General features: G+C 44.5%; 1 protein-coding gene across 3 annotated transcripts in view; it reads right to left on the reverse strand.

The window, feature by feature from the left end:
* The window catches only part of STARD13 (StAR related lipid transfer domain containing 13), a 234079-nt gene that overhangs the window by 73455 nt on the left and 137046 nt on the right, over positions 1 to 23578 (reverse strand). For all 3 annotated transcript variants that reach the window (XM_036299160.1, XM_036299161.1, XM_036299159.1), the window contains exons 2-3: positions 21883 to 21954; positions 16292 to 16373 (exon numbers count right to left, since the gene is read on the reverse strand). In XM_036299160.1, the coding sequence (XP_036155053.1) occupies positions 16292 to 16373; positions 21883 to 21954 (154 nt within the window). The remainder of the gene's footprint in view (positions 1 to 16291; positions 16374 to 21882; positions 21955 to 23578) is intronic.

Consider the following 23578-nt stretch of genomic DNA (forward strand, 5'->3'; position numbering starts at 1 on the left):
AAGGTAGAGCAAGGGAGCTATTGACAGTGGGGCATTTGAGATCTTGCTCACATTTCAGATAGGATAACATAAGGTGGTCCTCAGGAGGTGACAGATAAGGAGTGGCAGTGGGTGGAGCAGGGCACTGCGGGCTGAGGAATGGGCTGTAATGACTGGGAATGTCTGTGACAGTGACACTGAACGTCTGTTGGGGCCATCGCTGGGATCAATCATCCCCAAGAGGTTTTGATTCTGGATGGGAGGAGAAAAACAGAGATTAGCAGGCCTTTCTTAGCCTAGAAGGTGACACAGGCAGCAGGAGTGGGCTGCCCAGCTTTCCTACAAATGTAAACATGCAGTGTAACTGCATATGGACTTCAGTCACACAGTCAAATCAATGCCCAGCCAGCACTGGTGGCTGTGTCCTGCCACTCTAGCTGTGCTGGGGTACTATTGGCTAGGGAAGGCCGAAGCCATGCCCCCAAGCACACATAGTATGTGAAGGGGTGGGCCGGAAGCCAAAAGCTGGAAGTCGGAGCTGAGGTGGCCAGGCAGCTCTGTGTTCGACATGGAGCTGGATCTGGAGCAGCTGTCGGTGCAACCGACTTTGGAGTTGGAGAGGCTGCACTTCCTGCACATCACTGGTGAGTCCCTGTGAGCCCATGGTGTGCCAGCGGGGCCAGTTGGGACCTGGGGAGGCCTTTCCCTCCTGAAGCCGTTCTTCCCAGGGTGGCAGCATTGGCTGCTTTTTTTTCCCCCCCCAATTTATTTTTTTATTGGAAAGCAAGCTCTGGGCTTGCTGTTCCTGGGATCCCTAGGATATAGCATGCACCTCCAGGCCTCACTGTGTCCCCCTCCCCCTCCTCCTGCATTGAGCGTCTGGCCCCTGGTGGTCATAGTGACTGGTCCACCGGTCATTCTGGTCATTACACTGTTATGGTCGCTGGGCTTTTATTATATAGGATAGTCATAGTAGGTTCTTCTTTCTTAACTGAACATACTTTGTCTATATCAGTGGTTGACTTTAAGTAGTCACAGTAGAACTTGTATGGTCTCCCCACTGAATATGACAGGCTGAGAGCATCTAATTTGCATCCCTAATGCCCAGCATAGGCATTGGGTCGGAGAGAATCTACTCAGTCAATGTTTGCTAAGAGCTTGGCAGACTTCAGGGACCATTTGGTCTGATTATTTTACTTTCAGATGAGGAGAATAAGGCTCCTAGAGGAACACTTGCTCAAGGGAGCCACACATAAGTTAGACTTCTTCCTGACAGTGATTTCTCTGTCCCCACATCCCCAAGAATTTTATAGAGGCCTGGAAAATGAAAGCATATGTCATGGATCTCTCACAGGCTATTCAACAAGTGGATTTTCTCTTTCCTTTTTTCCATGGGAAGAGAAAATCCACGGCACATGATAAAGACATGTACTCTACACTTTGAGCAAACTGGATTTATGTGTTAACATAAGCAAAGTAGTTTGACCTTTTCAGAAGAAATGTTCACAATGATACTGCTACTAGAACCTGTTGATTTCCACGTTATCTTCAGAATCCTTGAGAAAAACTATTACATTAGTAAAGGAGAAATAGTCAGAAGTCTCATTTTAAGAATGAAACTTGAGATTCTAACAGAAAAGTCAATAAGAAGAAAGGATACTGAAATTCTTTCATCTAACCATGTGTGCTATGTCCCAGGAACAGGCTAGGTGCTGCGGATGCAGAGGTGAGCAAGATGTGGTCCTGCCATTGAGGATCTGACAGTTCTGTGTGCAATATAAAAATAATGAATAACAGAAGAAGTAACTTATTTCCTGAGTGCATAAAGACAAAACCTCCCACAGGAGGTAATATTTGAGCAAAGCTATGGAAGACTAAGAGAAATTTGCTGCATAGGCTAGAAAAGTTATAGGCAACACAAACAGGCATTACATAGCATGCTTTAGCCTGGGAAATACAAATACATGAGTGGGGATGTCTGGAGGGATAGACAAAGGTTAGATCAAGAAGGACCAAAATGAAGATGTTTGGAGCAATCTGTGGCAATGAGGAGCTATTGAAGGATATTAGAAAGGAGATGTAGGAGGTCAACAGAAACTGAAAGTGGCATCTTAAAAGCTGTAGAATAGGTATGATTAATAGGAGGGGGTAGTTGGTTAGTTGTATCAAATATTTAAGAGTAAGGGATAGAAAACCTAAACTATGCCTTTGGATTTAGTAGTTAGTGAGGGCAGTTTCACAGAAGTCTGAGTGAAGAGGGCTGAGAAACAAGTGGACTCTGAGAAAGAAAGTGAAGACACATTGTGAGCACAGAGGATTCTGCTAAGAAGGAGAAAGATTTAGGATATTTTGATGGGAAAATAAATAATTTACAACCACACAATATTCTTTAACATGTAAAAGCAGTGAAATGATTGGTGAACTTATAGGTCATTTTCTTTCATGCTCCAGTTCAACTGAATGAACATTTACTGAATTCCTGCTAGGCACAAGCCACAAAGCACCCAGCACTTAGGATATACCATTCAATAAAATGCAGTCCCTACTACTGAGTACTTAGAAACTGGTGGAAAGTCTTGGCATCCCCAGCTAACTACACCCTGAGTGAGGCGGTGGTCCTGGAGCACATAGGAGAGACAACCCAAGAGAGGATGGCCGGAAGGGCCAGGAACCAGGGGCCCACCGAAAAAGGAAAGGCTGGGGATTTGTGAGCATAGTGTGTGCCAAGAGTTTGTCTAGATGACCTGTAGGCTAGTCTGGGCCATGTCTGAGAGGAGTTTTCCACTTACCCTGTCACAGAGGCTGGGAGAACAGAAGGGCCCTGCCCTTCAGATGTATATGAAAGCAACGGAACCCTTCCCTTTCACATAGTTTAGATTCATGTTTTACTTTTAAACTGCTAGACTTTAGATTGCTCATGATGTCTCCCATGCTGATTTAATGGCCAGTTTCCTGTGATGTTTCTAATATTCCTGTCAAAGGCATGAGAGGAATACCAAGCAAAGGTACTGATTTCATTTCTAACGTGCCATTCTGCTTAAAGCCACAGGCTTGAAGTGCCAAGGGACCTGTGTGCTCAGGAGTGTTCTGTGTGTGGTCCTACAGAAGTTCAGAAACAAAGTCACTGGAGACTGAAAGCTATCACAGCAATTCTGGCAGAGCTCAGGGCCTGGGAAAGGTCTCCCCACTGCCCTGGAGTTTACAAAAGAGATTCTGCAGAGCAGAGTGGAAAGCCATGCCACAGACAACTCTGGTATGTACTCAGTGAGGGCTGGGCCTTTCAAAAATCACCGGCCAGCCAACAGGAGGGCTTTATTATATCTGAGAGGAAAAAAGAATGTAATTAGAAGTCCACAAGTGGCTGTCATTGTGCCACTGCACACCCAGCAAAGGCCGTACCTCTGCTCTGCTAAGCGTTTTGCTCTGGCTGTTCTCCTACCGAGGGCTGCAGCAGAAATACTGACTTCTCTTCCAGCACATACACTCACAATCGAGTGTCCCTGGATACTAGCTGAAGTGAGGGAGAAAAGAGATTAAGCATAAAAAGATCTAGCTATGCAAAGAAAATGAAGTACATGTACGTTGTTTGCAGAGAAGAAGATGTATGTGTAGAATTGTGGATTGGCATAAGAGAATACTTTAAAAAAATATATTTCTTTATCGATTTCAGAGAGGAAGGAAGAGGGAGAGAGAGATAGAAACATCAATAATGAGAGAGAATCATTGATTGGCTACCTCCTGCATGCCCCCCCACTGGGATAGAGCCCACAACCCAGGTATGTGCCCTTGTCTGGAATCGAACCTGGGACCCTTCAGTCCAAAGGCCGACACTCTATTCATTGAGCCAAACCAGCTAGGGTGAGAATACATTTTTTAATTTTGATATAACTAACATATAACATTGTATAAGTTTAAGGTGTACAACATAATGATTTGATATATGCATATTTTGCAAAAAATAATTAGCACAATAAGTTTAGTAAATCTCCATTGCCATATCGCTACAATTCTTTTCTTATGATGAGAACTAGTGGCCCGGTACACAAAATTTGTGCATGGCAGAGGGGTGTCCCTCAGCACGGTCTGCACCCTCTCCAATCTGGGACCCCTCGGTGGATGCCTGCGGGATCGGGCCTAAACCGGCAGTCGGACATCCCTCTCACAATCTGGGACTGCTGGCTTCTAACCACTCACCTGCGTGCCTGCCTGATTGCCCCAACTTCTTCTGCCTGCCGGCCTGATTGCCCCTAACTGCTCCCCTGCCAGCCTGATTGATGCATAATTGCTCCCTTGCAGATCTGATTGCCCTCAACTGCCCTCCCCTGCTGGTCTGATTGCCCCCAAGGCTATTATTAGTATAGATAATATACACATTTAAATGTACAGATGTATCAGGCCAAGAGGGAGGGCGTATCATGCAAGAGAAGGCCTTCCTTCCCCCAGCTGCCAACACCAGCTTCTCTCTGGCACCTGGGAGGGTCTCCCCTCACAGCCCTGGCTTTGTCCAGAAGGATGTCTGGTCTAATTAGCATATTATGCTTTTATTATTATCCTATCTAATAAAACAGAAACATGTTAATTGGCATACGACCGCTACCCTTCCCATTGGCTAATCAGCGAGATATGCAAATTAACTGCCAGCCAAGATGGCGGCCGGCAACCAGGCAGCTTGAAACTAACATGAGGCTTGCTTGCTTCAGTGACAGAGGACTCCAACGTTCCCCGCCTGCCTTGCCGGCCTCTGAGCCTGCAGTTTCAAACATAGTTACAAATATAGAAGCTAAACAAAACCCCAGAAACCTGCTTTCATCCCGCCGGGATCTCAGAGCTGGAGTTGATACAGAGTTTCGATTATAGAACCGAAACAAACCAGATACCTGTTTTTAGGAGCGGAGGCCTAAGAGCTGGAGCCAAAGCTAAAGCTGGCCCAGAATAAAAAAAGAAAAAAGAAAAAAAGGAGCAGTTGGGAGCTTCAGTCCCAGCATGAAAACAGCCCTCAGCCCCTCACCCAAACAGGCCAGGCACCCCAGTGGGGACCCCCACCCTAAAGGGTGTGTGACCAGCTGCAAACAGCCATCATCCCCTCACCCAGACTGGCCAGGCACCCCAGTGGGGACCCCCACCATGAAGGGTGTATGACCAGCTGCAAACAGCCATCATCCTCTCACCCAGACTGGCCAGGCACCCCAGTGGGGACCCCCACCATGAAGGGTGTATGACCAGCTGCAAACAGCCATCATCCTCTCATTCAGGCTGTCCAGGCACCCCAGTGGGGACCCCCACCCTGATCCAGGACACCCTTCAGGGCAAACCAACCAGCCCCCATGCATGCACCAGGCCTCTATTCTATATAGTAAAAGGGTAATATGCCTCCCAGCACCGGGATCAGCCGAGCCGCGAGGCCTCCCGGCACCAGGATCAGCGTGACAGGGGGCAGTGCCCAAACCCCCTAATTGCCCTGTGGCTCTGTGTGTGACAGGGGGTGGGGCCACAACCTCCCTATCGGCCCTGCTCTGTTCGTGACAGGGGAAGGCGCCCCAACCCCCTGATCGGCCCTGCTCTGTGCCTGATAGGGGGAGCTCCCCAACCCCCTGATCACCATGTGGCTCTGTGTGTGATAGGGTGTGGCGCCCCAACCCCCCCACCCCACGGGCCCTGCTCTGTGTGTGACAGGGTAGAGCCATAACCTCCCCCATCGGCCCTGCCCTGAGTGTGAGAGTGGCGGCACCCCAACCCACTGATCGGCCCTGCTCTGTGGGTGATAGAGGGCGGCGCCCCAATCCCCTGATCCACACTGCTCTGTGTGTGACAGGGGGCAGTGCCCCAACTCCCCTATCAGCCCTACTCTGTGAGTGACAGGGGGGAGCTCCTCAACCCCCTGATGGGCCCTGCTCTGTGCGTGACAGGGGGAGTTTCCCAACCCCCTGATGGGCCCTGCTCTGTGTGTGACAGGGGGGAGCTCCCCAACCCCCTGATGGGCCCTGCTCTGTGCATGACAGGGGGGAGCTCCCCAACCCCCTGATCGGCCCTGTTCTGTGCGTGACAGGGTATGGAGCCCCAACCCCCCTGATGGGCTCTGCTCTGTGCGTGACAGGGGGCAGCACCCCAACCCCCTGATTGGCCCTGCTCTGTGCGTGACAGGGGGTGGAGCCGCAACCTCCCCATTGACCCTGCCTTGAGTGTGACAGGGGGCGGTGCCCCAACCCCCCAATCAGCCCTACCTTGAGCGTGACTGAGAGTGGCATTGCAACCTCCCAATCCGCCCTACTTTGTGCATGACAGGGGGCAGCACCCCAACTCCCCAATTGGCCCCGCTCTGAGCCCGACCAGGGGCTGCACCTAGGGATTAGGCCTGCCCTCTGCCACCCGGGAGCCGGCCTAAGCCAGCAGGTCGTTATCTCCCGAGGGGTCCCAGACTGCGAGAAGGCACAGGTTGGGCTGAGGGACCCACCCCTCCCCCCCGAGTGCACAAATTTTTGTGCACCGGGCGTCTAGTCCTATCTAATAAAAGAGAAACATGGTAATTAGCGTATGACCGCTACCCTTCCCATTGGCTAATCAGGGCGATATGCAAATTAACTGCCAGCCAAGATGGCGGCCGGCAGCTAGGCAGCTTGAAACTAACATGAGGCTTGCTTGCTTCAGTGACAGAGGACTCCACCGTTCCCCGCCTGCCTTGCTGGCCTCTGAGCTGCAACTCTAAGCAACTATGTAACAAATATAGAAGCTAAACAAAACCCCAGAAACCTGCTTTAGTCCACCAGGCTTCAGCCAGTAGGATCGCAACATTGTAAGCAAAGGCCAGAAACCTACTTTCAGCAGTGGAGGCCTAAGAGCTGGAGCCAAGCCTCAAAGCTAAAGCTGGCCCAGAATAATAAAAAAAAAAAAGAATAAAAGGAGCAGTTGGGAGCTTCAGTCCCAGCCTGAAAACAGCCCTCAGCCCCTCACCCAGACTGGCCAGGCACCCCAGTGGGGATCCCCACCCTGAAGGGTGTGTGACCAGCTGCAAACAGCCACCATCCCCTCACCCAGACTGGCCAGGCACCCCAGTGGGGACCCCCTACCCTGATCCAGGACACCCTTCAGGACAAACCAGCCATCCCCAACCCATGCACCAGGCCTCTATTCTATATAGTAAAAGGGTAATATGACTCCCAGCACCGGGATCAGCGGAGCCATGAGGCCTCCCAGCACTGGGATCAGTGGAGCCAAGAGGCCTCCCGGCACCAGAATCAGCATGACAGGGGGCAGCGCCCAAACCCCCTGATCGCCCTGCGGCTCTGTGAGTGACAGGGTGCGGTGCCCCAACCCCCTGATCAGCCCTGCTCTGTGTGTGACAGGGTGCGGCGCCCCAACCCCCCCACCCCCACGGGCCCTGCTCTGTGTGTGACGGGGTAGAGCCATAACCTCCCCATTGGCCCTGCCCTGAGTGTGAGAGTGGCGGCACCCCAACCCCCTGATCGGCCCTGCTCTGTGGTTGATAGAGGGAGGCGCCCCAACCCCCTGATGGGCCCTGCTCTGTGCGTGACAGGGGGCAGCACCCCAACCCCCTGATTGGACCTGCTCTGTGCGTGACAGGGGGTGGCGCCGCAACCTCCCCATCGACCCTGCCTTGAGTGTGACGGGACGGTACCCCAACCCCCCAATCGGCCCTACCCTGAGAGTGACTGAGGGTGGCATCACAACCTCCCGATCGCCCTGCTCTGTGCATGACAGGGGGTGGCGCCCCAACTCCCCAATCAGCCCTGCTCTGAGCCCGACCAGGGGCTGCACCTAGGGATTGGGCTTGCCCTCTGCCACCCGGGAGCAGGCCTAAGCCAGCAGGGCATTATCTCCCGAGGGGTCCCAGACTGCGAGAGGGCACAGGCCAGGCTGAGGGACCCCCCTCCCACCCCCCAAGTGCACAAATTTTTGGGCACTGGGCCTCTAGTAGATATATAAGATCTCAGGGCATTTGCTTGAAATTTCTTGAAGCAAACAATAGAAATAAATTGCAAAGTTCTGAGAATCCTAGAACATCCCAACCCTGATGCCATTACATTGCTAGGTCAAAGTCCTTGACCTGTCCAAACTGCAGTTTCCATTCTGCATTACCTGTACTACTTCCTCACCTTTGCTTGTTTCAGAATGGCAGCTTGCCGATAATTGTCAAGGTCTCCTAGAAAGTGCCTAGACTGGAGCGGCATCCACTTTCCTTTGAAGATGCACACATACTATTTTGTCTCATTTCCAGCTCCTTCTTTCACCATCTAGTATTTTTGGGGATGGTTGTCCACTGCCACACGCCCATCTTTCAGAGCTGAACAGAAGCTTTCTTACCTAGACAATTGTGGATTGAGACCCTGAGTCTACCTCTCCTTATCTGGAAAATAAAGTTTAAGAAAAGCACACATTTATTTTATAACGTTCTAATGATAGGGATAAAGTGTCTAATGTGTGAATTATGCTTAAAGGTGATGGATCAGTACAATAGCAAATTGCTTATCCTTTTTGGGCGAGTCTGGTTTTCAGGGAGTTGGGCCCTGTAAGGGGGCATCACCCTAGTTTCCTATGCAAATTGTCCCCCCTGTCCTGGGGCAGGAGGCAGTAGCCCTCTAACCTGGAACTGACCTCCGCCGGCGGGCACCTCTAATCTGCATCCTGGAAGGAGCAAGCCTGCAGCACATGAGCGAGTGAGTGAAAGCAGCGCCACCCATAGGTTGCAGGCGCAGCTGAAGCTTGCCATTCCCCACCTCTCTTTCCTTGGAATTCCTCCAGGGGAGGCGGGCGAGCTGTTTGCGGCCGCGATGCTCCTCTTTGCACGTCCATTCCCCAAATAGGGGCTCCCATTGCCCACCGCCTGCGCTCCTACGTGGGCTGGGCACTCCATCTGCACACAGTGCCCCGCTGCGGCACTCAAACTGGATGTAACATCCCCATCCCGCTCCTGTCCTTGCCTGTCCTCCGAGGCCAGGGCGGGACTAGAGGACTCCGGTGGGCGGCTGCTCACACTGCCCACTCTCGCTGGGGTGACCCAGGATGCCAAGCCTTCTCACCCGCTCTCCGGCTGGCTCCATGGCTCCAGCCGACACTGCCATCTTTGTCGCATCAATTTGCATATTCCCTCCTTATTGGCTGTGGGTGCCACCATCTTCATCATGAAGTGATGGTTAATTTGCATATTACTCTTTCATTAGATAGAATTTTTTAGGCTCTCTCTAAGCAACTTTCAAATGTACAATACAGTACTGTTAACTATAGTAACCATGCTGTGAATTACACCTCCAGAAAATAATTTTAAATGTTATATGTTCTTAAGGTCAAGATTTCAAGGAGGAGTGTAAACTCAATCTGCAAACCAATAAAGTGATCAAGAATTTTAAAAAAATGTCCAGGTTGTCTTGAGCTCCTTTAGATTGTACAATTTCAGACCAATTTTCAATTCATATGTGTCCATATTGGAAAAATCACATGAGGTGTCCTTAGCTTTTTAACTCTTCACAACAATTGCATCTAATCCAGATAATCTAGTGAGAACAAGTTCAAGTTGAAACAAGTGTCACCACTAGATATTTTTGAGAAAAGTTAAAAAACTGAAAGAAAAACAAAAACAGCCCAGAGGTAACTGGATGGCCTGGGGCACTCATTCCTCAGCACTGTGGGCACCCTTACCTATCTGCCCACTAGATGTGGGTCCCCATAGGTCAGTCTTGGTCTTCTTATCTTTCACTGTCTTGGCTGTCTTTGCTGTTCCTAGGTGATCTCACTCTCTCTCAGGACCTTTACACTTTCATATGTGGATGATTTCACATCTCTATCTTCAGCTGAGGTCCCTGTTCAGCTCCAGACCTGCACACTCAGCTACACACTGGACATCTCTACTTGCAACTGGCTCCCCAGGCACCTCAACTCACCATACCTTCTCTTTCTCAGACCCTGGCCAGACTCCACTTGCCTTCCAGCCACAGCTGTTCCCTGCCTCATGGAAGGCTGTCACCATTACCTACCCGATCACACTAGGAGGAGTCTGGTCACCCTTACTTCTGAACAACATCAATGACAATAATAGTAGCATCTGTTACTCATAGGTTCTTGTGAGAATTAAATGAGATCAATGTAAAGAGCTTAGTATACTATTAAGCTCATAGTAAACACTCACTCAATGTCAGCCATTGTTATCTATTATTTACCTGGCAATGTTTTTAATAATGCAATACAAATATCTAATATAAATATATATGAATAACATTAAAAATATAAAATTTTCTTCTATCCTCAATCTACTGTCCTATTTTACAGTTTCTTGTGTATTCTTACTTAAAGTTTAGGAAGACAAGAGTCATTTTGAGTAGCTGGTTGGAAAAGGTTATAAAGAGGTCATTTTAAAATATAAAGACATGCTTTTCATACAAATTTATGTAAATATAGGAGATTCCCTATCTTTGACCTGACCTTGTTTGTGCCAGTCTGTACCCCAAGCCTGCTCCTGTACTATATAGGCAACATTGGGTGAAGTTCATGGGGAAAGAATAGGTGGTGATGAAGATACCCTCTGTGTTGGTGGAACTGATAATGAAGGGAAAGAAACTTTTGGCCCAGTGGCCTCCCTCTCTGTGTCTGTACTCTGCCTGCTTCCTTTGATCCATTCTACTGTGACTACTCCTTTGGCCTCTGTTTTACCCATCACTTCTATGCCCAAGAATCTCAGCTTGCACACCTTCCGCCAAATGTTTTCCTTCATAATATTTTTGGAGACATAACTGTCATGAGTATTATTCCAATTATAACAACCTCCTCCCACTCTGACCAGTTTTACACAAGCTGGACCCTTATCAAGAGCACTGTGGTGTCTGGCATTGCTGCACTTCCACGTGTTTATGCAGTAATGCCTTTTGTTTGTAAGGATCCTGCTATGGGCTGTATCACAAATGGGTCATAGGTTCTACAGGAGAAGGCTTCCTAATTTATCCAGCTGACACTAGCATTATTAATCAGAACCTTGTATCTCTAAATGACTTCACATTAATTGTACTGGCTCTTCTCTATAACAAATCTGAAAAGCTTTTTATTAAAAGGGTAGACTTTGGCCCTGACCGGTTTTGCTCAGTGGATAGAGCGTCGGCCTGTAGACTGAATGGTCCCAGGTTGATTCCAGTCAAGGGCATGTACCTTGGTTGCAGGCATATCCCCAGTGGGGTGTGTGCAGGAGGCAGCTGATCAATGTTTCTCTCTCATCGATGTTTCTAACTCTCTATCCCTCTCTCCTACTCTCTCTAAAAAAAATCAATAAAAAATATTTAAAAATACATTAAAAAAAAAAGGGTAGACTGATGAAAAAGTCCAGAACCTAGTCACAGCACTTCAGATCACATGCAGCAGGGACTTGATAAGGATTTATCATTCACATATTTGAGATTCAAAGGTTGGCCCACTTAGCCACATACATCACATCATAAATAGATCTACACAATCAGAGACAAAGCTGGCCCCTGCAATTCTGATTTAAAAATATGGAATAGAATTTTTATTCTTGGTTTAAAATGTAATCCTTCATTTATACTTTAAAAGTGAAATTTTAGAAATCTATCACTGATATAAAGCTATATTACCAAGCCACGGTTCTCAAAACTGCCTGGTACTGGCACAAGAACAGACATATAGACCAATGGAACACAACAGAGGAACCCAGAAATTGACCAAAGCCATTATGCTCAATTAATATTTGACAAAGGAGGCAAGAGCATACAATGGAGTCAAGACAGTCTCTTCAATAAGTGGTGCTGGGAAATTTGGTTAGATACATGCAATAAATAAATAAATAAACAAACAAACAAACAAACTAGATCACCAACTTACACCATACTCAAAAACAAACTCAAAATGGCTAAAGGACTTAAATGTAAGATGGGAAACCATAAAAACCCTACAAGACTTCATAGGCAGCAAAATAGCAAGCAGACATATGCTATAGCAATATCTTTATAGACACAGCTCCTAGGGCAATGGAGACTAAGGAGAAAATAAACAAATGGGACTACATCAAAATAAAAAGCTTCTGCACAGCAAAAGAAACCAGCAGCAAAACAACAAGAAAGCCCACTGCATGGGAGAACATATTTGCCAATGCTATTTCAGATAAGGGTTTAATCTCCAAAATTTACAGGGAACTCATACAACTCAACAAAAGGAAGATAAACAATCCAATCAAAAAATGGGCAAAGGACCTATGTAGATACTTTTCGAAAGAGGACACACAGGAGGTCAAGAGACATATGAAAACATGCTCAGAGTCACTAATCATCCGAGAGATGCAAATCAAAACAACAATGAGGTACCATCTTAAACCTGTCAGAATGGCTATCATCAACAAATCAACAAACGACAAGTGCTGGCGAGGATGTGGAGAAAAACAAACCCTCATGCACTGCTAGTGGGAATGCAGACTGGTGCAGCCACTGTGGAAGACAGTGTGAAGTTTCCTCAAAAAGTTAAAAATGGAACTACCATTTGATCCAGTATTCTCACTTCTAGGACTATATCATAAGAAACCAGAAACACCAATCAGAAAGGATATATGCACCCCTATGTTCATAGTAGCACAATTTACAATAACTAAGATTTGGAAACAACCTAATTGCCCATCAGTAGATGAGTGGATTAAAAAACTGTGGTATATCTACCCAATGGAATACTATGCCGCTATAAAAAAAAAAAGGAACTTTTACCAATTGCAACAGCATGGATGGAATTGGAGAGCATTATGCTAAGTGAAATAAGCCAGTCGGAGAAAGATAAATACCACATGATCTCACTCATATGTGGGCTATAATGATCAACATAATTTGATCAACAAAAATAGATCCAGAGACAAATGGCAGGGGAGGTGGGTGTTGGAGAGCAACCAAAGGACTTATGCATACATATTAGCATAACCAATGGACACAGGCACTGGGGCAGTGAAGGCTTGCCTGGGGTGGGAACAGTTGGGGGGCACATCATTTGGGGAAAAAGGAGACATATGTAAAACTTAAGACAATAATAAGAAAAATCTATCACTAGAGTGAGCTTAGGACTGTAGGATACACAGACAATGTACAAACATTTTTATATACTAGTAATGAACAACTGAAAATTAAAATGATAAAAAACAGTACTACTTAAATACAAAACATAAAATAGTTAAGTACTTTCAAATGTAGTATTCATAGGCTGAAAACTATGAAAACGGGATTAGAAAAATTAAAGGGGACCTAAATAAATAGATACCAATTCCCCCCAAACTGATTTATCTGTTCAACACAATCCAAATCAATACTCCAGTAGAATTTTAAAAAACATATATTTACAGCTGTTTCCAAAATTTATATGGGAAGGCAGCGGAACTAGAATAGTTAAAACAATCCTGCCAAAAAAACAATTCTGGAGGATTCATCTCTTAGATTTTCAGACATACTAAAAGCTAAGCAATCAAGTGTTATATTGATGAAAGGATAGAACATAGATAAATGGAACAGAAAAGGGAGTCCAGAAATAGACTCAGAGATATATGGTCAACTGATTTATAATACGGACAATTCAATAAAGAAAGTATAATCTTTTCAAAAAGGTGCTCAATTAATGGGATATTTATATGCCAAAAATGAATCTTGACCTACACTTTGTACCTTATAAGGAAATTAACCATTGACTTAGATGAAATAGACCATTGACTTAAATATAAAACATAAAACTGAAATTTCTAGAAGAAAACAAAGGAGAAAATAATTGTGACCTTATGTGTGACAAAGTTTTCTTATATATTACATTAAAAATATGAAAAAAACACAATAAATTGGACTTGAGCAAAATTAAAAACTTCTCTTCTGTGAAAGACTGTTAAGAGATTGAAAAGGCAAGCTACAGACTAGCAGGAAATATTTACAAACTACATATCTGACACGTAACTTACATCTAGAACATATAAAGAACCCTCAAAACTTGATGTAAGAAAACAAATATCCAAATTGTAAAGATGAACAGAAGAGTTGAACAGACACTTTATCAAAGAAGATAAGTAAATGGCAAATAAAATCATGAAAGGATGTTTAACATCATCACTCATTAGTGAAATGAAAATTAAAATCACAATGAAATAACCCCAGATGCCAATTAGAATGGCCACACACACACACACACAAATGAAAACCATGACGATACCAAGTGCTGACAAGTGTGGAGAAACTGAAACTCTCATTTATTGTTGGTGAAAATACAAAATGGTATGGTCACTTTGGAAAAGTTGGTGATTTCTTATAAAGTGTATTCTTTAAAATACACTTATCATATGAACCCCCTCAATCCCATTCCTAGAATTTTACCCAAAAGAACTTATGCTCACACAAAAACTTCAATATGTATGCTTATAGTGACTTTATAACCTCATAAACCCACTTAAACTGGCTACAACTCAACTGTCTTTCAATTGGTGAATGGATAGACAAACTGCAGTGGAATACAATGGAATACTTACCCAGAAATTATATGGATGGATACACACAACAACATGGATTAATCTTAACTACATTGTACTAAGTAAAAGAAGCTAGACTCAAAAGTCTTAATTTCATTTATATGGCATTCTGGGAAAGGCAAAACCATAGGTGCAAAAAAAAGATCAGTGGTTGGCAGGGGTTGGGAGCAGGGGTAGAGTTTGATGATAAGAGAGATCCAGGGAATTTTTTTGGGGGGAAGGAGTTGTTCTATATCTAGGTTGTGGAAGTGGTTAGATAGCTTCAGGCATTTGTAAAAACTCAAAAAACTACATTGCATTGAAAATAGTTAATTTTACTAGCTATGTCACCTCACTGTAAAGAAAACATAAATTTAAAAAATTCAATGGGGAAAAATAACATAATACAATTAAAATGTAAAAATGATTTACTTTAAAAAGTCAACTAGTAAAAATACTTCTGATTAAAACTAAGAGGGGAAACTCAGGATGAGGTGCTGTTTGTATAGTTCTGAATCCGATGAATGCTTTTGAGGAGGGAGCTGCTCCTGCTTGGAGTGTGTCTCAGACATCCTGAAGAGAAAATGTGGCTTTTCCAAATCATTACCTTTAAACAATCATAACCAAACCATCTATTCCTCTCATAAATGCTTACAAGTGGCATTCTGTGCTTGTTTGTTTTCTAATCCAAATAGTCTGTTCCTTTCATTTGAAGAGTTCTTTGCCCTTCTACTCCCTTAAGCAAACCCACAGTAGTGTTTGCTTTGAACATTCAGAGATCATTTCTTAATATAAATCTATTTTCAATAGGAACCATAGAGTGACCAGCTTGTCAACACAAAACTATACATATCTGAAGATTCAACAAACCTAACGTTATTTACACATCATCCTAACATACATTTGTTTCTCTTATTGTCACAAAAGTTTTGCTCATCATTATTTTCCTATGAAACTACCATCTTTTCTATGTCAAATGCAGAATGTACTAGAAAGACCAATGGATTATAACTTACAAGGACTATAACATATTAAGGTCAGTTCATCCCATTACTAGCTGTGTGCCCTTGGAAAAATGACTTGTCTCCTGTAACTAATATTTATTTCCAGCCCTGGCCTCTCCAGGACTTTTCCATAGGAAATTTCAAATTCCCAGACACATACAAATTATTATGTAGCTCTTAATTATTCAGAGATATTGATTACATTGGCATTTTACTATTATCTAAATTTTAATTACTTATTTTTTCATGTGTTCATGCTTTATATCTTCAACTAGATTTCTCCAGACAGATTATAAATTCTTTGAGGGGAGGGAATTACTTATATATACATCTTGGTCTTTTTATAGCATCTATCACATAGGCTTAAATATTCCAGGTTGCCAGTATAATTACTTGAGCTTACATATTCCAGTTTTCTGATATAATCACTTGACTTGCAAAAAATACAGGCAAATTTGACATACTCCTGGAGATTTTCAGGGCCTTCCTTGACCACACATGCTGCTTCCTCCCACTAACCCACCCACGACCCCAACCACTGTCTCTAGCCTCATCTTGTTTTACTTTTTTCATAGCATTGCCCATTCTCTGAGATAACCTCTCTGTCTCCCTCTCTTTTTCTCTCACTCTCTCTTTCCTTTTCTAGTCTATTTTCTGAAGCCTCCTACTAAGATTTAAGCTCCATGAAACCAGGCTTGATCATGCTCACCATAGTGTACACTTAGAACCTGGACCCATGCCTGGCACTCAATGAAGTTACTGAACTACTGAACTCACTCCTCAATATAGTGATGCCTATTGGAAACAATTGAAAGAAACAAAGGTATTTCACATGATTTACCTGTAAAGAGGTTCTACAAGGTCCTTTTCAAGAAACTCATGATCATTCTTAACAGCCAAAATGTCAATGGGAAACTGTGAATCTGAAAGAGATAAAGAGGGAAACAAAAGTATTTATGTTCCCTTTTTTATCTGAATAGACACACATCTTCAGGCCACCATGTTTTTATACATAGGAATGATCGTAACAGCAGTTACTCTCCATTGATGGAGAGTATGCTGGTACTGTTTAAGATAGAAAGCAGTTTTATTTTCATCACAATAAAGCTTTTAAGGATACAAAAAAGAGATAATGAAATATGAGAAAAACCAAGTACTTGACTTTGGATAGAACTGAATACTAAATGTCTGCATTTTTATAGCTCATCATTATCAAAACATTTGCCTATAAGGAGAAGAGCTTTTACACTTTCCTCATTCACCTAAGGCTCTCACTTATATCCTGACCAGTTCATGAATGGTTGGTTTATGTTGTTTTTTCCTTCAGAAAGGACATTTCCCAAAACACCTGAAACTCAATGGCCTCAAATTTTTCTTTTGTAGCAAAATCTTGAATCACTTTAGCGCATAAGCAAAATATTCAAACAACTAATTTTATCCAAAGAGAAAAGGAATTCCACCATCATCACTTTTCTCCACAGTCTATTTATGCCAGTGTTGGAGGTCAAAGGCAATATTTAAGACACTGTGTTAATTTTAGGTACCTCATTCAGAGTAAAAATCTGGAGATCATTGTAATAGAGGCCTTAGGCAAATGTCACAGACAATATCAGTTCATTATCATTATCCTGCCATTCTTTCTCTTCCTCATTTCATATTTTGTACTGCTTCTTGCCAATCATAATATATGGCTAGGGGTATGTAAATATTAATACAATTTGGAAACAGAAACAATTCCTCTTCTGGTGAAAAAAAGTAATGAGTGAATTCTAGGTGGTGCCAGAATGAAGGCAGTCTTGTTCTGCGAGGGAGGGTGTGTGTGCAGTGTGTGCTCTGGCTTTCAGTCCTGGATCTGCTATTCTCTACTTGTAGAACTGGGTTCAAGGTACTTAACCACTTCTGGGCCTGTTCCTTCATCTGTAAAATGGGCATGAGGTTTGTGGTGAATATTAAATGAGTCTATATATATAAAAGCCTAAGCAACTGTTACTACCCATCAACCAAACAACTGGTTGACCAAAAGACCAGTCATTATGATGCGCACTGACCACCAGGGGGCAGACACTCAATGCAGGAGCTACCCCCTGGTGGTCAGTGCACTCACACAGCCAACCTCCCACAGCCAGCCAACCTCCTGCGGTCCCTCCTCCTGGCCAGCCAACATCCCGTGGTCCCTCCCCGAGCTGGCCAGCCCCAATTGGCCCCAATCGGGACTGGGCGAGATGGTCGATTGCCGGCCAGGCCAAGGGACCCAACCTGTGCACGAATTTGTGCACCGGGCTTCTAGTAGTTATATAAAGTGCTTTGAATAGTACCTGGCACATTGAGTGTTCTACCTAGTGTTTGCTATTATCTTTATTACATTCATTCAGTGAACTAGTGGCCCAGTGCACGAATTCGTGCACACTGAAAGGAAATTAATTACAAAAAATATTTTAATATCACTATTCACCCTTTCCCTATAATAGAAGTGTCAACCAAATTCACGATTGATAATGACAGATCAAAACACATGTGTGCGATTGGCGCCAGTGAGAGCTTTATATATATAAACTTGCTTAATTAGACCTGCTTTCTGATTTAGCTAAACTTTTTCCAACCCAGTGAAGCACCCCAACATCTCTTTCAGGTAATTGTCAGCAACACAGCAGTAAATATCAACACAAAGAAGATTAATATTGTAAATCACGCAGGGAGAACAAAGGGTAAAATATTTAACTGCAGCAGTGTTTGACTATTTTCTGAGCAGTGAGAAAAACTGAAGTCATTTTCAAGGTCCACCATTCCTTACTTCTTTTCAGTAGGGTCAAGTTTCTAAGCTTTCTAAATCTCTGTTTTCCTATTGAAAAGAAAATAGGATTCCACCAAGTCTCCTATCTACCTACTCCAGGACTTCTGTGAGGATCAAATGAGATGAGGCAGGGGGAAATGCTTCACAGACATTTGGTTAAAGTGTAAAATGTTTCCACCTGGCTATAAAGCAAGTCGTGTTCCTGGGCTGAAGAAACTCCAAGGAGGCTAGTCGCTAAGGAGAGGAAGCCAGGCATTACTACGTGACATCATTACCTGGCGCCCACAGCCACCGTTTCTGGGCTGTGTTGGGTTGTGGGCCACATTTTGTGCCATGGGGTCTCAGCAGCATTAGTTGATATTTGGTGGGCTGTTGCTCCAGGGCCTATGTCCCACTTGGGGGAAGCTGAGTGTTGCTTTGTGGGTACCAGGTCCGTGGTGCCATTTCTCTGTAATGTGCATCACGAAAGCTCCTGCATTGAGCATCTGCGCCCCTAGTGGTCAGTGCACATCATAGCGATTGGTCAGATGGTCAGACACTTAGCATACTAGCTTTTATATATATACTAGAGGCCCGGTGCACAAAAATTTGTGCACTCAGCGGGGAGGGGGGGGCCCTCAGCCCGGCCTGTGCCCTCTCGCAGTCTGGGACCCCTCAGGGGATAACGACTTGCTGGCTTAGGCCTGCTCCAGGGTGGCAGAGGGCAGGCCCAATCCCTAGGTGCAGCCCCTGGTTGGGTTCAGAGCAGGGCCGATTGGGGAGTTGGGGCACCACCCCCTGTCATGCACAGAGCAGGGAGATTGGGAGGTTGTGATGCCACCCTCAGTCACGATCAGGGTAGGGCCGATTGGGGAGTTGGGGCACCATCCCGTCACACTCAAGGTAGGGTCGATGGGGAGGTTGCGGCGCCACCCTCGGTCACGCACAGAGCAGCGCCAATCAGGGGGGTTGGGGCTCTGTACCCTGTCACGCACAGAGCAGGGCCAATCAGGGGGTTGGGGCGCTCCCCCTGTCACACACAGAGCAGGGCCCATCAGGGGGTTGGGGCATCGCCCTCTATCACCCACAGAGCAGGGCCGATCAGGGGGTTGGGGCGCTGCCACTGTCACACTCGGGGCAGGGCCAATGGGGAGGTTATGGCTCTACCCCGTCACACACAGAGCAGGGCCCGTGGGGGAGGGGGTTAGGGAGCTCCCCCCTATCAGGCACAGAGCAGGGCTGATCAGGGGGTTGGGACGCCTTCCCCTGTCACGAACAGAGCAGGGTGGATAGGGAGGCCGTGGCCCCACCCCCTGTCACACACAGAGCCGCAGGGCGATCAGGGGGTTTGGGCGCTGCCCCCTGTCATGCTTATCCCGGTGCCGGGAGGCCTATTACCCTTTTACTACATAGGGTAGAGGCCTGGTGCAAGGGTGGGGCCGGCTGGTTTGCCCTGAAGGGTGTCCTGGATCAGGGTGGGGGTCCCCACTGGGGTTCCTGGCCAGCCTGGGTGAGGGGGTGATGGCTGTTTGCAGCTGGTCACACACCCTTCAGGGTGGGGGTCCCCACTGGGGTGCCTGGCCAACCTGGGTAAGGGGATGATGGCTGTTTGCAGCTGATCATACACCCTTCAGGGTGGGGGTCCCCACTGGGGTTCCTGGCCAGTCTGGGTGAGGGGATGATGGCTGTTTGCAGCTGGTCACACACCCTTCAAGGTGGGGGTCCCCACTGGGGTGCCTGGCCAGTCTGGGTGAGGGGCTGAGGGCTGTTTTCAGGCTGGGGGTGACTGAAGCTCCCAACTGCTCCTTTTTTTCTTTTTTCTTTTTTTATTCTGGGCCAGCTTTAGCTTTGAGGCTTGGCTCCAGCTCTTAGGCCTGGGCTGAAAGTAGGTTTCTGGCCTTTGCTTACAATGTTGCGAATCTGCTGGCTGAAGTCCGGTGGTATTTGTTACAGAGTTTCTTAAACTGCCCGCTCAGAGGCCTGCAGCTGCAGGTGGGGAACGTTGGTTTCCTCCGTCACTGCCTCATGTTAGTTTCAAGCTGCCTGGCTGCCGGCCGCCATCTTGGCTGACAGTTAATTTGCATATTTCTCTGATTAGCCAATGAAAAGGGTAGCGGTCGTACGCCAATTACCATGTTTCTCTTTTATTATTGTAGATATATATCTATATGTATATATATACAGATGATAGATAGATAGATAGATAGATAGATAGATAGATAGATAGATATAGATATGGCTAAAACACAATCTGACAGATACATTTTATACATCTTTACTTTTTAGCCATTTATACACTTCACATTTAAGTCACATAGTATTTTGAGATTACAAAGAGAATATATGCTATAGCAGAAAATATTAAAGCTCAAGAGACTGTGATTTTAATTCTGACTCTTCTACCTTTAAACCTTGGAACAGTCACAACTTTTTGGGCCTGTCGTTCATAATCAGTGAATTGGGAGTGGTGCGTGGGAGTGAAGGTTGATAAGGCCAAAATGATAAGACCCTTCCTTGCCTAAAAGGCTATAATTCTATAAAAAAAAATTATCAGAGCTTCTAGACTTCAAAGCACACTCATAGATATGCTCTCCTTTATCTTCACAGAATTTAAACAAGAGAAGTAGAATAAGTAATCTTTGTTTTGTTTCGTTATTTTAAATTATAAAACAGAGCTTCTGCATGAGTGAATGAGATTCACCATGAGTACAGGTTAATTTTGTTGATTCTTTCTAACCTACATAAATTTTTTAAATTTATCTTCATTATTGAAAGTATTTCAGATGTCCCCTTTTTACCCCCATGGGACCCTCTCCCAGGCCTTCACTATACCATTGTCTGGGCCCAAGGGTTATGCATATATACATATAAGTTATTTGGTTAATCTCTTCCTGTCCCCAACTTCATTCTGAGATTCGTCAGTCTGTTTCACATAAATTTTATGCCATCAGGAAGAGAAGCTGATATTGTTTCCTATAGCCTGCAATGGACTGTTGTAATGAATGGTAAGTAAATCCTCCACAGATTATCTTGAGTGTGCCATCTGCTTACTGTTGGGATCCTAAGAACTACACAAGTAATTTGAAGCCTTGTTTATAATTAAGGGATAAGTAAAATATAGGTGAATAAGTTTATTAACTATTAAAACATAAATGAAAGGAAGTATTACACTAGCAATAAAAGTACTTTACTTAAAACCCCCCAAAATCACATATACCTTAAAAATGTTCATATAAAGTAAGCAGAACTGAAGATAAGCCTCAAGACAATTAGTTTTGTTATTTCTAGAAAAATTTTCAACAACTAATTTATTGTACTTTCAAGAAAACTAAGAGTAATGAAGAAGAAAAACAGAAAAAGAACAAAAAAGGAAGTGAAGAAGAGCTGCCCTGGCAGAACACTGAAGGAAAAGGTAGAGTCGGGAATGATGGTAAAGAGATGAGCAGAAAGTGTAGAACAGAAAGAAAAATAGTCTTGGGAAACAATACTTATTCCCAAATTGGCATCAGTATAAGCCCTTGCCATCGCAAAGCCGAGGGAAAGAGACAGGAAAGAAAAAAAAAGGGTAAGAAAAGACTTAGAAGTCAAAACATAGCACAGCATAAATGCAGTTTATTTTGCATTTATTCTCTTTATAAAGGGTGAAGGGAAGGCCAACTTACCCTCATATAACTGAGCGTATTGTGGGAACCCAGCAGCACGGAGCCAGTCACATGCTTCCTTTGCCTCAATTTCTGAAAAATACAAGAAGGGGAGAGTGCGTCAAAAGGTCACAATAGCACTCTACTTTCTTAATCAAGGAGAAACTGGTGAGCACTGTGTGTAAGTTATTACAAAGCAACATTGTTCTCAGGTGTGTTGAAGTGGGCCTTCCCAGAAATGAGTGTAAAATGAGCAGGTATCACCAAGGTACTTGTTATTTGTCTATTAAGATTATCTTCAATGTCGATCCATAAGTATTTCGATAATAACAAAAATCTTTTGTAAAAATGATTACAGAATCCAAAGGCTGAGTTTCAGACAGAGAAAAACGTCTTCACTTATGCAGCAGGAAACCAGGGGAGTAGGGAGGAGAAAATAGTTCTTATGATACTTTTTTAAAATAATTTTTTTAACTTTCAAAGATAAGGCTAAGAATATTTATGAACATTCCTTTATTCTTTTACTCTTGGGATAATGAAAGAAAGAATACAATTGGGTAGTCTAGGAAAGTGTATTTTCTCATGAAGAAAGGTATTACAAAAATCCAATGTATTATTATTTCTTTGATCTTCCAACAGCTTTAATTCCCTGTACCTTATAACATGATGTCCATTTACCAAGTACATTATAATGACTTCAGACTGCATAGTGCTGCCTATCCGGAATTGAGACTTGAGTTTCACAGGCCTATTAGAACCACAGAGGGCCAAACTCAAGAAGTTCATGTGTCCTCTGGGTGACCTCTTTTGGTGTGGACATACCAACAGCTTGGAGACCACCTGCTTGGAGATGCTGTGGAGATAGATGAGAGGAGTCTACGGTATGTGAACCAGGTCACTACTTGACCTTATGAATCCTGGATCATTTCCCAACCACAACTCTGTTAAAGAAATATGAGTGCAAGGGAAAAGAGGTTCATCTGTCAATAGTCCAGTTTCTCCAAAGGAAATTAAACAGTATATTATTACAGGCCCCTTACTTTGCTGTTGGGAAGGAACCTGATCAGGCCTTGCATTTGCATTTACTCTGATGTTCGTTTCCCCCCCACAGTGAAAGCCCAAGTGTACAGGGAGTTTGGGGGACTACTGCACAAAAACGATCTATACGAATATCTGTGGCTGTGAGCCTATATATCTACCCTGAAAGCTCAGTGCTGTGACGCATAATGTTTAATGTGACAGCTATCTGGTATGTTTTAGGGAAACAAACCAATGGCCAGATTTTGTATAAGCCCCTAAAGGAAGAGCAAAAACCAATAATCCTCCAACTGATCTGGTTGGACACAGACTGAGATCTGCCATTAAATTCAGGGGAAAAGAGCCTGTTGGTGACTCTTGTCCCAGAATGCCTGCTTCTTTTGGCATCCCCTAATCCACTGTTATTCTAGAGATTGACAGTTCCTAAATTTGGAGTGTTTTCCTTGACATAATTGCTACTAGCATACACCTAAAAGTACTTGTCCCTGCTATGTACATACACATCATTCAGAAATGCCCAGGGCACCAAACTGGAAATAAAGACTTTGGGAAACATCTCTATCAGGAGGAGTGTCTCTGAGATCCACAAATGCAGTTCAAGACCTTCAGCTGAACTATTCTGTATTGGCTAAATTGGGGTTTCCCTTCAGAAGATACAAAAGGCAACTACCTTATGGCT

Source organism: Myotis myotis, unplaced genomic scaffold (genome assembly GCF_014108235.1).
Source record: "Myotis myotis isolate mMyoMyo1 unplaced genomic scaffold, mMyoMyo1.p scaffold_m19_p_3, whole genome shotgun sequence".
Lineage (NCBI taxonomy): Eukaryota > Metazoa > Chordata > Mammalia > Chiroptera > Vespertilionidae > Myotis > Myotis myotis.